The sequence below is a fragment of the Strongylocentrotus purpuratus genome, unplaced genomic scaffold (assembly GCF_000002235.5).
Source record: "Strongylocentrotus purpuratus isolate Spur 01 unplaced genomic scaffold, Spur_5.0 spur5_contig_823, whole genome shotgun sequence".
NCBI lineage: Eukaryota > Metazoa > Echinodermata > Echinoidea > Camarodonta > Strongylocentrotidae > Strongylocentrotus > Strongylocentrotus purpuratus.
Genome location: NW_022145528.1, coordinates 361,945 through 377,318, shown reverse-complemented (window position 1 = coordinate 377,318; position 15,374 = coordinate 361,945). Strand labels below are relative to the sequence as shown.

Below are 15,374 nucleotides of genomic sequence, written 5' to 3'. Positions count from 1 at the left end.
ATCTCAAATTGGTCAATGAATTGTGATGTAGTCACAGACAACTCTCCTGTTTGTCATATACAAAAATATAAGTACTTTCTGTTTTTTCCCTACAAGGCTATGCTTCTGTCTCGGTTAAAATTGCTTTCTTTTACAAATAACTAGGATAAGGGTTATATTTCAAAGAATTACACAAAAAGAAATATAAGACCTACATGTATATCCACTCCTCTGATTAGTTATTAATTTGAAATTTTAACTGATTTGACAATTAGGAAAATGGGAAGAACATATTTAAACTAGATGGAATTCGACTGCGCGCAGTCGAAAATGATGCCTCCGTCATAGAGCAATTTTACAAACCAAAACAGAAGAAATTTCTCAAATTCAAGTTCAATTGTAATCCATTAACAGGTTCTCAGAATATCGTGATTAGGCCTACAAGCAATTTCTCATATACATATATGACCCTTTGATCTTTGACCTCATGACCCTAAAATCTACTCAGTTCATTGGCTCTGCAAGATGTCCTGAGTTAAATAGTAATCCATCTGTCAGTTCTAATGAGAATGAGTTCACAAGCTATTTTAGCATACATAATGACCCATGACCTTTGACCTCATGATCCCAAAATCAAATCAGTTCATCAGCTCTGCAAGTAACATACATGACCTAAGTTTGGCAGGAATCCATCAATCGGTTCTTGAGATAACGCGATCACGAGCTGTTTTTGCATACATAATGTGCGCTGTGACCTTTGACCTCGTGACCCCAAAATCTAATCAGTTCATCGGCTCTGCAAGTAACATACATGACCTAAGTTTGGCAGGAATCCATCAATCGGTTCTTGAGATAACGCGATCACGAGCTGTTTTTGCATACATAATGAGCCCTGTGACCTTTGACCTTTGACCTCGTGACCCCAAAATCTAATCAGTTCATTGGCTCTGCAAGATACATACATGACCAAAGTTTGGCAGGAATCCATAAATCGGTTCTTGAGATAACGCGATCACGAGCTGTTTTTGCATACATAATGAGCCCTGTGACCTTTGACCTTTGACCTCGTGACCCCAAAATCTAATCAGTTCATCGGCTCTGCAAGATACATACATGACCAAAGTTTGGTAGGAATCCATCAATCGGTTCTTCAGATAACGCGATCACGAGAACGGGACGTACGTACGTACGTACAGACGGACGGACGGACAACCCGAAAACATAATGCCTCCGGCTACTTCGTAACGGAGGCATAAAAAGCTATTTAAATGTTATAGCTGAATAATTACAACATGTATTATTTTACGATTATTTGATATTCGTTGTTGTAATAGTTAATTAGAACAGTCAAATAATATGAAGATTACTAAAAGCATTTATTTTATATATTATTGTATGTATATATAATTTGTGAAGTGAATTGTATGAGTCTCCAGACTTTTAATTCAGCATGTTTTTTAAATAATAAACCAGAATTTAATTCAATTTAATTTAATTTTTTTTTACGTATATAAATCTATCCTCTGATATATGTCTATAAATCCATTTCCCATTGAACCAAGCTAAATACCTACATGTAGAGGTGTCGTGGTCGAGTGGATATGTCACCGGACTGTGGATCACAAGGTCCGCGGCTCAAGTCCCGCCACGCCACTAATGTCCTTTAGCAAGACATTGATCTACATTTGCCACTCTCCACCCAGGTGTTAAATTGGTACCCGGTAGGATGCGAAAGCTAATGTGCTTAGATTAGCAAGTGTGCGCTTGTAGAAATGATGCCTGGCTGGAATGCTCCCCAGGGAGTGGAGAATGTGCATACATTGTGTTGCGGGTAAGCCTGAATCCGATGACCAGGGTAATAATATATATGTAAAGCCCTTTGAGAAGGCCTTTGGTCCTGAAAAGCGCTATATCGTCGGTGGGGTGACAAAACCTCGTATCCCAATTTTTTGAGATTTTGATTTTTTTGCATAATTTTGTACCTAATGGCCTACGACACCACCTGATAAATCCATGGAACGCCTCCTGTCTCGGTTTTTTTCACAAATTCCAAACAAAGGACGGTGTCACAGCACTAAATCTGTTGAGACAGGAAAGGTTTTTGCGCTCTCCTGAAAATTCATGATTTTTGAGATACAAGGTTTTGTCACCCCACCGATGATATAAGAACTAACTATTATGATTATGTACATTTTAGCTTTTGATATATAACTGTAAAGCAATTTTAGAGAGGCCTGCGGTCCTGAAAAGTGCTATATAAGAACGAACTATTATTATTATCTTTCTCTCTCGATCTTACCTCGTGCCTTTGTTCAGGACCTCTCTATCATATTCATCCTGTAGCTGTTGTAGTTTATGAGGGATATACTCCTTACAGACTCTTAGAGCGTCCTGCCACATCTCAGCATTCTAAACAGAATGAACAGAAAGATATAGAGTCAATCAAACCTGTCGATATTATGCATATTGATTACCGGTACATGTTAAAGGTAAAGGCCAGTTCTGGTCATGCGATTGCATTGTGCAAGAAATGTTGTGGAATCGATCAGAAAAGGTTGATCATCTAGCATATAAGTATTGGTGTGTACTGCAAGGTTCTGGAATCATCAAAATGATAAGAAATTTGGCCAAGTCTTGGTAAAGTTACAAGCACTGTACACAGAAAGGTGTATGGGACTACGCACCATATGCGTGATATCTATCCGGTCCGGATAGATATAATAATTTACCAAATATATCAATAAGTAGGCGGCAAAATTTGTATCATCACGTATTAGTCAAAACATATTCTTTCACATGATTGGTAATAAGAGCTTCCATTTCATTTTCATTTCATTAAGGGGGTACTGACATTCTGGTACTGAGTGTGTGTGGGAGTGGGGGGGGGGGGGGAGAGAGAATGCTCTAAAGTCTTTTTTTAATTATAATTCTTTTCTCCCCTCCACCCCCCCCCCAAATCTTGTTATTTTCCATGCAATGGAAGGAGGGAGGGGGCATGCTCCTGTGTGCGCCTCTGTAGCTACATCACTACCTGTAGAACAATCTAGAATTGAAGAGACCTTACCTTGTAGTACTTGACAGCCAGCTCGGGTCTCTGTGCCCTAAGGAGGAAGGACTCTGCTTTCTGGAACTCCTTCTGTTCAAAGGACTGCCTAGCCTGGCCCACCAGGACGTCAGAGACGCTCTCAGAGTCGTAGTCTTCGGCGATCCTCTGGGCCGAGTCCCAGTCCTGGTTGTGTACGTACCTGAGGAAAGAAAAAATACCCGGGAAGTTAAAAGGCAGGACTGACTGACGTGCAATCATCACCATTAGGCCTACAAAAAAAAGATGTTGTATTGCTCATTGCAACCGAACCCAAAATGTTGAAATTTATGGTCGGCCTTAAAAAATAAAAAATAAAAAATTCTACTGTTTTTTTAGAAAAAATATGTATTTAAAGCATTCAAAACTAAGAAATATCAGCCCAAAGAGGGTTTAAATTTAAAAATAATTAAAAAAAATTCTGACCGACCGACCCATGTTTTGGCACCTATAGGGCAATACAACATCTTTTTTTAAAGGCCTTATTACGACCATCCTTGTTAACCGGTTGACTAGCCAATTCCCTTGTGTGATATAAGTACCATCCAGTTTCCATGGGCAATAAGTAAACTTCATAGCACACGCCCACGGTTAGGATGCCAGACGTACATGTAGGCAGGTTTTTCAGCAATATTTTCTTAACCCTTGTTTCAAATCGATCAAAATATTCCCTAGGAAGTGGTGTGGCAGGTAAATTGCAATATCACAGTTGAAAGTATGAATTGACTTGAATGTATTCATTACCCTTTATGGTACCCTTGACAGAATGAAATTCCCCCCGGTACTTTTGTTTTGTAATTTGCCAGATAGACAGTATAAGCAGGCTTAGACATTACGATATCAACAAAACGTCTTTGCAAATCACTTTTGTTCCACTTTCAGTGTTGTCCTATGCTCTGTAAATATTCGTCCTTGAATTTAATACAGAGCAATAAATGGTTGAAAGATATCCACATATGAACAGTAACAAAATTGTCAGAGGTAACAAGAGGAACGACAGACAAAGAAGGATGGCATAAACTTGTGATGCACACAGCAGCGCATTAGCACCACCTGACTGAAAGAATTCAATTCCATTCAATTCAAATGAACATTTATTTTCTTACATTCAATTTGACAACATATTTGACACCTGTTCAAACAACACAATTTATACGTAGGAACATAAATATAATTACAGAATTTGTATTACAAGGAAGAAGGCGCGACTCCCTATAAGCATAGCTTGTAATGGGTACGCCCGAATACACAAATACATAATATACATTATAAATAAAAGAAAGGAAGAAAGGGATAGGCAAGGAGGAGAAGAGGATAGAGAGCTTGGAGAAAGAGAAGAGAAGAGGACTGCAACGTAGTAGCACTGGAGTGTATGGCATGCATAAACAACATAATGGCAAGATATAGACGAAGGGTATAATGTGGAAATATTAGACTGCATTTTTATAGGATAATACTGGATTTATCACCCCTGCTTCTGAAGAAGAAGAATAAATGTGATGTGGAAGAATGACTTACATGAGGACGGCCTCCTTGGGTTTGTTTGCCTTGATGAACTGTGCCTCTGCCTCCTTGTACTTGCCTTCATCTTCTAGAAACATGGCATGCTTGAGATGGATGTCACCCATCTTATTCTTCATTGCTGAACGGGCCAGGTCAAACGCAAACTCAAACGCACTGTATAGGAATGAAGAGGTTTACATTTCAAATGTGAACAGGGCATGTTAAAGGGAGAACAACACATGATTGAATTTTCTAGAAACATGGCATGCTTGAGGTGAATATCACTGCTGAACGGGCCAGGTCAAACGCAAACTCAAACGCACTGTACAGGAATGAAGAGGTTTACAGGTCGAATGTGAATAGGGCATGTCAACGGGACGTACTATGGAAACCTTGATTTTGATTGGCTGTTGAGCTCTGTTACCATGGTAAAGTTGATGGCAAAGTTACTATCAATGGTAAGTTTTATGCAACAGGGTCCAGATCTTTTGTCCAGTAATAAAAAAAAAATCTATCCCTATATATCCTTAATTTGATCTTAAGATAAAGAACACTTTTGGAAACGCCCCCCTCAAAAAATGAAATGAAAGCTTTACCAATCATGTGAAAGAATATGTTTTGACTTATATGTGATGATCGATCGGTACAAATTTTGCCAGGAAACCGCCTACTAATTGATATATTTGGTAAATTATTATATCTATCTGGACTGGATAGATATAGGGTAGTCCCATATACATCTTTCTGTGTACAGTGCTTGTAAATTTACCAAGACTGGGTCAAATTTCTTATCATTTTGATGATTCCAGAACCATGCAGTACACACCAATACTTGTATGCAAGATGATCAATCTTTTCCGATTGATTCTCGAACATTTCTTTCACAATGCAATTCCATGACCAGAACTCAACTTTATCTTTAAGCTTACCAATTGTCAGCAGCATAATCGATGGCAGCCTCCAGCAGCCCAAACTTGGTGAGCAGTTTGACGGCTGAATCTCCCCCGAGGCTCTTCGCCCAGAGGTAGGCCACTTGCTTGGAAGCATTGGCCCCTCCATTGGCCTTGGCGACCTGATGATCAGGACGAGATGGAAGAGGAAATACAATTAAATTCATATCAATTTCATCTATTATAAAAGGCAAGGATATTGTACAGTGGATAGTCCGGTTCCCCCCCCCCCCCCCCCCCCCCCCCCCCCCCACTTGGCTGTTTCTTCTTGAACAAAGAAGGTATTTCTCGGTCATTGAGAAACCACAACTTCCTAAAAGTTCATCTCCATTTTCGAAATTTTTGAAATCATATGAAATATAAAATTATTAAAAAGCCAAGTAATACCCCGTTCACACATAGACGCCGCTTCCACTACGATGGAAAAGTGGCTGAGAGCGTGGCCAATCGCGGCAATAATGCCCGGATTTGATGATTTTTGTTCAGATCGGAGTGATTGGCATGGTCTTCGAAAGGTAGCAGAGTTGTGTGAATGGGGTACAAGCGACAGGAAGCTGGTTCAAAACCACCATGCGAAGGGTCCTTACCAAGACCTGCCAACCTCTGGAGTTCAAAAACTGTATTCTTTAATCCTAAAAGTTGCATTTTACTGACAAAAATTGTATTAAAAAAACAAAAAAAACACCGATCAATGCCTCTTTAACAGTTCCTATATACAGGAAGAATTTTTTACGGATCATTGGTTGAATATGCATGAGTTTGTCATGGCTGGTGTGTTTGATGAACCAATGAATATCCCCAAATTGGCGATGTGAGATGCTTGTAGGATACTTACAGGAGAGAATGGGCATTTTGCGATTGAAAATGGCCCACACACGCAAAATCTTTTGTTTGTGTTTGGAAAATCATATTTATTTCTAAAAATCTTACGAAATACCACTTAATTGTACTGGTTGGCAGCTCTGCTTACCCTGTATGCTTCGTCCCATAGATCAGCTGTCCTGTACATGTTAACCGCAGCCTTCCAGTCCTTAGCTTCCAGGTAATGCTGCTCAGCTTGACGCATTGCCCCATCATTTTCAAGCTCCTATACAAGGAAAAAACAATGTTTTGTAGTATTGAAAAGATGGAAATGGAAATGGAGCAAAAGTTGCAAGGAAGTTGGTTTGCACAAATGTTTGTAGGTCAGTATAATGCTGCTCAGCCTGACGCATTGCCCCGTCATTTTCAAGCTCCTTTACAAGGAATAAAAAAATGTTTTGCAGTATTGAAAAGATGAAAATGGAGCAAAAGATGGAAGGAAGTTGGTTTACACAAATTTTCCACTTTGAATAGAAACCCTAGTCAACTACATTGTGTGAAGTACATTATATAGAACATGTACACTGTGCGTGTGTCACAAAAGTAGACTGCGGCAATCCACTGTCTGTACCATAAGTCACACAAAGCTGGTACAAAGTTAAACCAGGGGGTGTTTCACAAAGACTTGGATCGACTTTAATTTGGACTTCACTATGGCAGGCCATTTAATGCCACTGCTTGCTATCACCATTTACTGGCATCGGTCTTTCAAGGAACTTACAAAATCATGGTCACAAGTCTACAGAATTCACATCTTTTGATAATTCATTATTGAAGGAAAAAATATTGTCTAAAGATCATAATTGAGAGACCAATGGTGAGAGCAACCAGTGGCATGAACGGCCTGCCATAATAAGTCCAACTTAGAGTCGCTCTTAGTCTTTGTGAAACACTCCCCTGGGTTGTCTGTAAGACCATACCTTCGCAAGGTGGAGGTGAGTGTCCTGTAGCAGGTCAGGATGATGTTGCTTGACCAGTCGTATCATGTGGTCAAACTGACGCTGTTTCTTGTACATGGTGATGGCTAGATCGGGCTCCCGGACGGTCAAGTACAACCTGGACATAGGAAGACATATCATTACTGTAGAATCAGGTGCCCTGTTTTAGTAATCAATAGCTTAAAGTTGCTCAAGCTTGGGTATATAGAGGGCAGCACACTGAGCCAATGGGTATTGCGCTCCCGTGCGAACTAGTGTCCCTAATATGCGTAAGTCTGTACAGGAGCGTAAAACCTGTTGGCTCAGTGTTCGCCAAGTTGCCTACTTCATGAATGAGTAAATACCGACGCACGAACATCTTTAAGTGCTGAATTTCTATGACAAATTTGCTCTGAGCCAATCAAATACCACAATTACAATAGCTTATAACAGTATTTGTAACTTGTTATTGATAACATGTTTTATGAAACAAGGCCCAGAAGTTATCTCTTCATTGCTGTAAGCAAATTTGAATGCAAATCAGGCAAACAATGTTTGGAGACTTCATCTTACCTCTCAGCCTCCCTGAACTTGCCCTGTGCCTCCATCTCTTGAGCCTGGTTGACATAGAGAACTTTAATGTCTTCTCCTTTCATGCACGTCATAGCAAGCTGAAAATAAAATGGATATCTGTTAAAGATTTTTTATTTATTTATAAATGAATTATCAAATCTTGAATTTGCTACATTTATGAAGAAACATAGATTGGGATTGAATTTGAATGATGCAGCAAATGGTCATGTTGCTTTGTGAGAAAAGATGAAATAAAATGACCTTGTTTTTATGAATATCAAGATTGTCACAGCCTAATCACATTACCATCATCAATGTAATCATCAACACCATCATAATCAATATAGTCATCATCATCATATCACCAACATCATCAACAATATCATCACCATCATCACCAACATCATCATCATCATCACCAATATCATCACCATCATCATCACATCATCGTCATTACCACCATCATCACCATCACCACCATAGCGCTTTGATATAAATGTTTTATGAAAAGCGCTATATAAGTAAAAGTTATTATTATTATTATTATCCCTGTCACCACCACCGCTGACACCAACATCATTATCATCACCATCATCATCATCATCACTGTCATCATCACCACCACCACCCCTATACATCCCTATCACCACCACCACTGTCACCATCATCTTTATCATCACCATCATCATCACCACCACCACCACCACCACCACCACCACCACCACCATCATCATCACTATCATCATCACCACCACCACCACCCCTATACATCCCTATCACCACCACCACCACCATCATCATCCTCACTGTCATCATCACCATCACCACCCCTATACATCCCTATCACCACCACCACTGTCACCATCATCACTGTCACCACCACCATCATCATTATCATCACCATTATCATCACCATCATCATCACCACCACCACCACCATTCTCATCCCCTCCCTATCCCCTATCTCACCCTATGTGCCTCCTCCCACTTCCCAGCTGCAGTGTACATATCAATCGCCTCCTTAGTCTGCCCGGCCTGGATGAAGTACCTCTCGGCGTTCTCATAGTCGTGGATCGTCACGTAATGCCTGGCGATGACGGGGTAATAGCGTTCTCCGATGTCCGCTTCCTGGAGCTGGATGATCTGCTCCGCCTTGGCCCATTGGTGCGAGTCCACTGCGGCCTTGATTGCTTTGTGCGATGCACTGCATGTGGAAATAGATAAACCGTTGAATTGCCACTAGGGGATGTTTCACAAAGATTCTAAGTTGAACTTAACTCTAAGTTGGACTGACTTAAAAATTATGGATAGCCATTTGTAGCCTTAAAATAAAATACATTCAAAAGCAAAAAATTCAAGTGTTTTAGAGTTTTCATAAATTCCACATCAAGAACATGAAATCTCACATGATAATAGAAAATATGAATGATTTGAATCATCATTTTATGCCTTTTAAAATAACTTTTACAAAATATTTTTCAAAGATGCTATTGGCTTTCCATACTTGTTACGTCCAACTTAGAGATAAGTTCAACTTAGGATCTTTGTGAAACACCCACCAGGTCTACAACCAGTTTTTCTACTACCCAATTGGTCTATTCAAACATTTCTATACCTATCATTTGGTCTAATGTCTATATAGTTTAATCTCCAACTAGTCTACTACCAATTTGGCTTGTAAAAGTCATGGGGTTCTTGACTGACCTCAAGGTTTATAATTATGATTGCAGCATGAGCTAAATCCAAGATTTTGTTTAGAATCTGAGGCAAAGTTACCCAATACCTTTACAGACCGTCTGTACTAGTTTGGCCAGGAGGGATTAAACCACCCTGCTGGTCACTGACAGGTGGTTATCTTATCAACTCAACTCTCAAATAACATAAAGAAAAGAGGATCATGGGGGACCAATGGGAACCACTTAGGCATTATTTTCTATATAGAGGGAGCAAGTAGCTACAAGAAGTGCAGTGCAGCTTTAACTGGAATATATCTTCCAGATTCTACAACTGTGGTACGAGAACTTACCCTGCCTCGATGTAATGATTAATAGCAGCATCTAGCTGTTTCTGAGACACCAGGTGATCTCCCCATTCCTCTTCCAGCTTCACAACGTCACTAGGAAAGGCCTGACGCGCCAACTCAACAGCTGAAAGAATCGCAAAATATAATAGTAGACACAATGTAATAATCTGGAGGCTTCCTATTTTCAAGTGTATACTTTTTGTTGTCCTCCTTTTCTTGTTCAAATGCAATTATTACGAATGTACAATCTGAAGTTTTATTCAATTTTCAAGAATAAAATGATTTGAATTGAATTGAATTTTTAATTGAATATTGAGACTAGGGTGACTATTTCATCAGGTACTGTTGGGAAAATCTTGCACTGACTGGAAGAATAGAGGGGAGGAGGAGTAGGGTTAGAAGGAGGATTATGTGGATGAGTAGCTTAAGGAGTGGGATTTCTGAAAGTGGAATTGATCTCGGAGAGAACGAATTACTTTATAGAATATAGGACAGAGAGCTGTGGCCCTCCATGGTCGCCAGCGTCACAGGATATGTCCCATAGAGAGAGACTATTTGAAATAATTGAGCAAGGTGAGTTAAAGAGAAGGTTGAGTTCTGGGAAGAGGTGAAAAATAATTGGTGAGCGTTATCATTGTTATTATGCAAGTGTGGAAGAACTTCAGATAAAACATGTTCCCCGAAAAGCATGGCTCTTCAAATGCCTTCATATTCCATGGCATGTAACAGCATAAAAATCGGGACGAATTTCCGTGTAGTCCCATATAAATCTTTTTGTGCAGTGCTCGTAACTTTACCAGGCCTGGGCCAAATTTCTTATCATTTAGATGATTCCAGAACCTTGGAGTACACACCAATACTCATATGCTTGATGATCAACCTTTTCTGATTGATTCCACATCGTTTCTTTCACAATGCAATTGCATGACCAGAACTCACTTGTATCTTTAAGTATTCCTTTACATGCATTCCTTGATTAAAAGTATTTGGCTCTTTACAAATAATCTCTACATTCTCCTTCTGCTATTAAAGTGATCCCCCCCCCCTCCATTCTTTTTTAGCTTCACGACATCAGCCGGGAGGGAAGGCATTGCAGGCCAAATTAGGATAAGTTAAACTTAGGATCTTTGTGAAACACCCCCAAGATTCAAATATAAACATGGAATGAAATCCTTACCCCTTCTGTAAGACCTTCCTCTGCGGTAGCACTCGAGGGCTCTCTGCTCATCCCGCGTCTTCTCAAATAGATCTCCAGCCTACAGAAACAAGGAAAGCACATATTTGAACTTAGATGGTATCAGGCATGCTCAAGGAAACCATACAAAACACATTTTGTTGTAACTACAAATATTCAACAACAAAATTTGAGTTATTTAGTTATCTAGGTCCTAAACAGTGGAATATGATTCACCAAGTAATAACGAAAATCACAATTCATATCTTCCTTTAGAAAACAATATAAAATGTTACTACTAAATAGTTATTAATCATCATAGATGTTGATTTTTTATATCTGAACCCCCTTTCATTGTCTTCCTTTAGAAAACAATTTAAAATCTTACTATTAAATATTTATACAATAGGCTTGCGGTTGCACCATGTGAGAGAGAGGGAGGATTGGGAAGTCCTGAAAATAGGACTAAATAGTTATTAATCATCATAGTTGTTGATTTTTAATATCTGAACCACCTTTCATTGTTGTTTTAATTCCCCCCTTTATATATACATTTTTTTCTATTTCACTTTCTCTTGTCTTATAGATAGTTGAAGTGTCTGTACTTTGTTTATTTTACTTAATTTATTGCTGTGCGCTTATAATATTTTGTATTTCTGTAATGGTTGATCCAACTTTACAGGTTTTCGCAATCTTCATGGGAAGCCCTGCATATAACCTTTGTAAATATAGTTAAAATTTACTGTTACCTTGTATACTTTGATTATTATATTGCGAAATAAATTGAATTTAATTAAATTGAATTGAGGGTATGCTGTATGCCAAATGTTAAAAGCATTTGTACACATTTGTTGAAATGACATGTATCACTGTAAAGCATCAATATAAAGAAGATTTTTTTTTTTTTCTTCAGTCTGATATATTTTCAATAACGTACTAATATAACATAAAATATGCTTCAGGCCTGAGCCTATGCAGTTCAATTCTAAAACAAATCACACTGTTCCTTTTTTTTTTATAAGCACTTTCCACTCTAGAATTACTCTCTTTTATAGACTACTGATTTTTATATTCTATTTCAAAATAATAATAATAAAACAAGCATATAACTCCAACATGTAATGACTAAATACTTTTCAAATATAAGAAATATGACGAACCCTTTCATAGAATTCTCCCTTGATGAGTGTCGTCGCGATGCGTTGTACCAGCTCACGGTTATCCATCAACTCCTCGTTGCTTGTAACGAGTCGCGCTGCACGAGACGGCATCCCGGCCTTCATGTAGAGGCTTATGGCGGCGTGAACATCGCCCTCGTGCTCTTTGAGCTCGCCAGCCTTCTCCTCTTGCCGAGTATCCATCAGCCATTGGTAGTAGTTCCGCCGCAAGGTCTCCAGCTCAGGGTGACCCTTGACATGAAAGTGGCACAGAATGAATTAGCATGAGGTATCTCCTGGAGGAATATGTAGCCCCCTCTTTGACATCATCAGGACAGGGCCCTGTTTCATAAAACTTGTTATATACCTCACTTAAGTAATCCAGCAATCTGATTGGTCGAAATTGCATTCATAAACTTTAACTGTTCCCGAAAATTCCCGGTAACCATGGTTAAAAAACAGTTCAAAATCCCAATAACCATGGTTATTGGGAAAATAGGTCAGTCTCCATGGTTACCCCATAGGTTTACATGTTAAAAAATGGTCTGAGCGATCGAGGATACCGTACGTGTGCGAAGAATTGGTCGGTAATTTCAATACAATTGAATCTCGATCGATCTTACCGACAATTTTATCTTGCATTGTTGACATTAAGACGAAAATAAACTTCCAAAAACAAAAAAACAACATCTGCCGATAGATCTTGATCTAAATTCGTGCCAATATGCATTGCAAAAGTAAAAGAAGGGCCTGTTTAATGGAGCAGCCGCGAAGCTTCCACCACGCGAAGCCGTTTTCAATCCATTTTAATGTATATATAAGAAAAAACTGCTCTATATGGTAACAGAGCGCGATAGCCGAGCGGTTTAAGGCGGCGGTTTACGTTACATCACCATTGGTATGCAAGGGATCGAATCCCGTCTTTGACAATTTTTTTTTTTTTTTTTTTTTTTTTGCATATAAAAGTATTAATGACTGCTTTAATATTCGAGAAATAGTTGTTCTTATACGCTCTCGGGAAGGTTACAATTGGGCTATTGCCCTCGGCACGCCTCGGGGCAATAGCACAATTCTAACCTTCCCTTGAGCGTATAAAAACAACTATTTCTCTCAAAGCAGTCATTAATACTATACTATTAAAGGCATCGTTTAACAACGTTAAATCTGAGATATAGCCCTACCCGTTAGGGTATCAGTGTCTGTGATATGGTCATTAATACTTTTAATATAATATTGAAGGCTTAAAAAAGTTGCGCTTCAAAACGAGCATGAAGTGCCTCAAAAAAGTAAAATGCTTTGAGTGACAGGTTTTACCACACTCATTTACCCCAATAGAATGTAGTGTTATAAAAAACGTTTCCACTCCTGGATAGTTAGAAGAAAAAAATATTTATCAAATTAACCAAAAACCAAGGAATCTATCACAAGTATCTTTGTCATGATTAATAACAGGATATCAGTCATAGCAACAGGTTGTGACAAGAAGAAAGTGTAGAAGAAATACAATCTTACCTTTCCTTGAGCGACGTTGATAGCCTCATCCCACTTGTGGAGCTCCTGATACATCTCCATGGCTTCGTCAATAGCATTCTGAAGGGAACAATCAACCCAGAAATAATCAGCATCATAACAAAAGTAGTGCTTTGGTCAAACTTTTAATGGTCCGGTATCCGACCGTCAATGGCACTATCCGTTTTCAATTGGACGGTTTTGTTTTCCCGTTAAAATTTAAAAAAAAAAAAAAATAAAAAATAAATTATTGGAAAATCCAAAATGTACATAATTCGAAATTAGAGACTTTACTGACAGGCAGTCTTCGGAATAATGACTGGGTTTCATTTTGTTTATGAAGCTAATAAATCAAGTTTTGCCAACATTATAGTCATCATAAGTCAGCCCAGACTGTTGACTGTTAAATTGCAGAGCAACAACCTACACGATAACAATCAATTGCAAGATTGTAGATTGAGAAGTTGATGCGTAAAACTAAGTTCCCAGCCTTAAAATACATGCACAATATTTCACTGATGCCATTTATTAAAAAAATAAAAAATAAATATATATATATTTTTTTTTGAATGATTTTTTTAAAATATATATTTTTTTTTATCGTTTAACTGAAAACCGTTCGGTTTGGACTAGCGGTTAAACGGAATTGGAAATATCCGTGATGTTACAACACTAAACAAAAGTCTATATGTAGAGGGGTCATGGTGTAGTTGATATGTCACCGGACTGTGGATCACATGGTTCACTGTTCCTGTCCTGTCGTAATGTGTTTTGGCAAGACATTAATCTACATTTGCCACACTCCACCAAGGTGAAGTAAATGGGTACCCAGTAGGAAGAAATTCCTTGAATGCTTTAGCACCTTATCTTTGTATCAAGCGCAGTAGAGTATATTTACATAGTAGCAGCTGTGCCATATAAATGTACCTATCATTATTTGGCGGCCTGCATTTGTTTTGTACAATCATATTTTGACAAAAACCAAACAGAAGAACTCTCATTGTATAACACTACCACTCTAAAAACTCAATTACCTTTTTATTCTGTCAAAAAAAAATTGATAAAAATATGAAAACTTCTGCTGCCTTGCTTTTGTAATATTTCTAATTATACTCAAGCTAACTTTTATAAACGTCTAATTCCTGTTTAAGTCTTTGGGTCTTACTTGCTCAAGGTAGATAGTTTCTGCATCCCAGAAATCCTTATTGAGAGCAGCCAGCTTGGCTCGTACACTGTAATGATTCATACCGTCTTCTCCCTGTAAACATAAGAGAACATAGAATATATAAGGAAAATGAAAAGCCTTTCTCAATCCTTAACCTGTAAACATTACTTCAGAGGGGAGCTAGAACCTGTAAGGCAAACATCCTTTCCCAACAAGAATATTAATTCATAAGTTATTGATATCTCCAACCCAAACTCCGATAAACATCGTCAGAAATAAATGAAAACAAATGAAAAGTTGAGGTGTTAGATAAATCTTAGATAAGCTTCCTGATAGTCAAAATCAAACCTTTTAGGTGTAGAAGAAGACATACATTTTGAATAATTCGGCAATTGGTCTACTGGCTAGAGGTATCACAAAAATACATGTCAAGTATCTACAGACTTCTGATAATGCTATCAGCCAGACTCCTTTTTAAACA

The 15,374-nt window shown here is 38.4% G+C and overlaps 1 protein-coding gene across 1 annotated transcript in view; it reads right to left on the bottom strand.

Annotated features, from left to right (window-relative positions):
* Positions 1–15,374, bottom strand: part of LOC115922691 (intraflagellar transport protein 172 homolog) — a 41,855-nt gene that overhangs the window by 10,978 nt on the left and 15,503 nt on the right. Inside the window, exons 15-27 of the mRNA XM_030982067.1 lie at positions 14,894–14,986; positions 13,732–13,809; positions 12,223–12,471; positions 11,066–11,144; positions 9,892–10,012; positions 8,835–9,069; positions 7,866–7,963; positions 7,296–7,431; positions 6,485–6,601; positions 5,494–5,636; positions 4,580–4,738; positions 3,044–3,224; positions 2,279–2,388 (exon numbers count right to left, since the gene is read on the bottom strand). Of these exons, the coding sequence (XP_030837927.1) occupies positions 2,279–2,388; positions 3,044–3,224; positions 4,580–4,738; positions 5,494–5,636; positions 6,485–6,601; positions 7,296–7,431; positions 7,866–7,963; positions 8,835–9,069; positions 9,892–10,012; positions 11,066–11,144; positions 12,223–12,471; positions 13,732–13,809; positions 14,894–14,986 (1,799 nt within the window). The remainder of the gene's footprint in view (positions 1–2,278; positions 2,389–3,043; positions 3,225–4,579; positions 4,739–5,493; positions 5,637–6,484; positions 6,602–7,295; positions 7,432–7,865; positions 7,964–8,834; positions 9,070–9,891; positions 10,013–11,065; positions 11,145–12,222; positions 12,472–13,731; positions 13,810–14,893; positions 14,987–15,374) is intronic.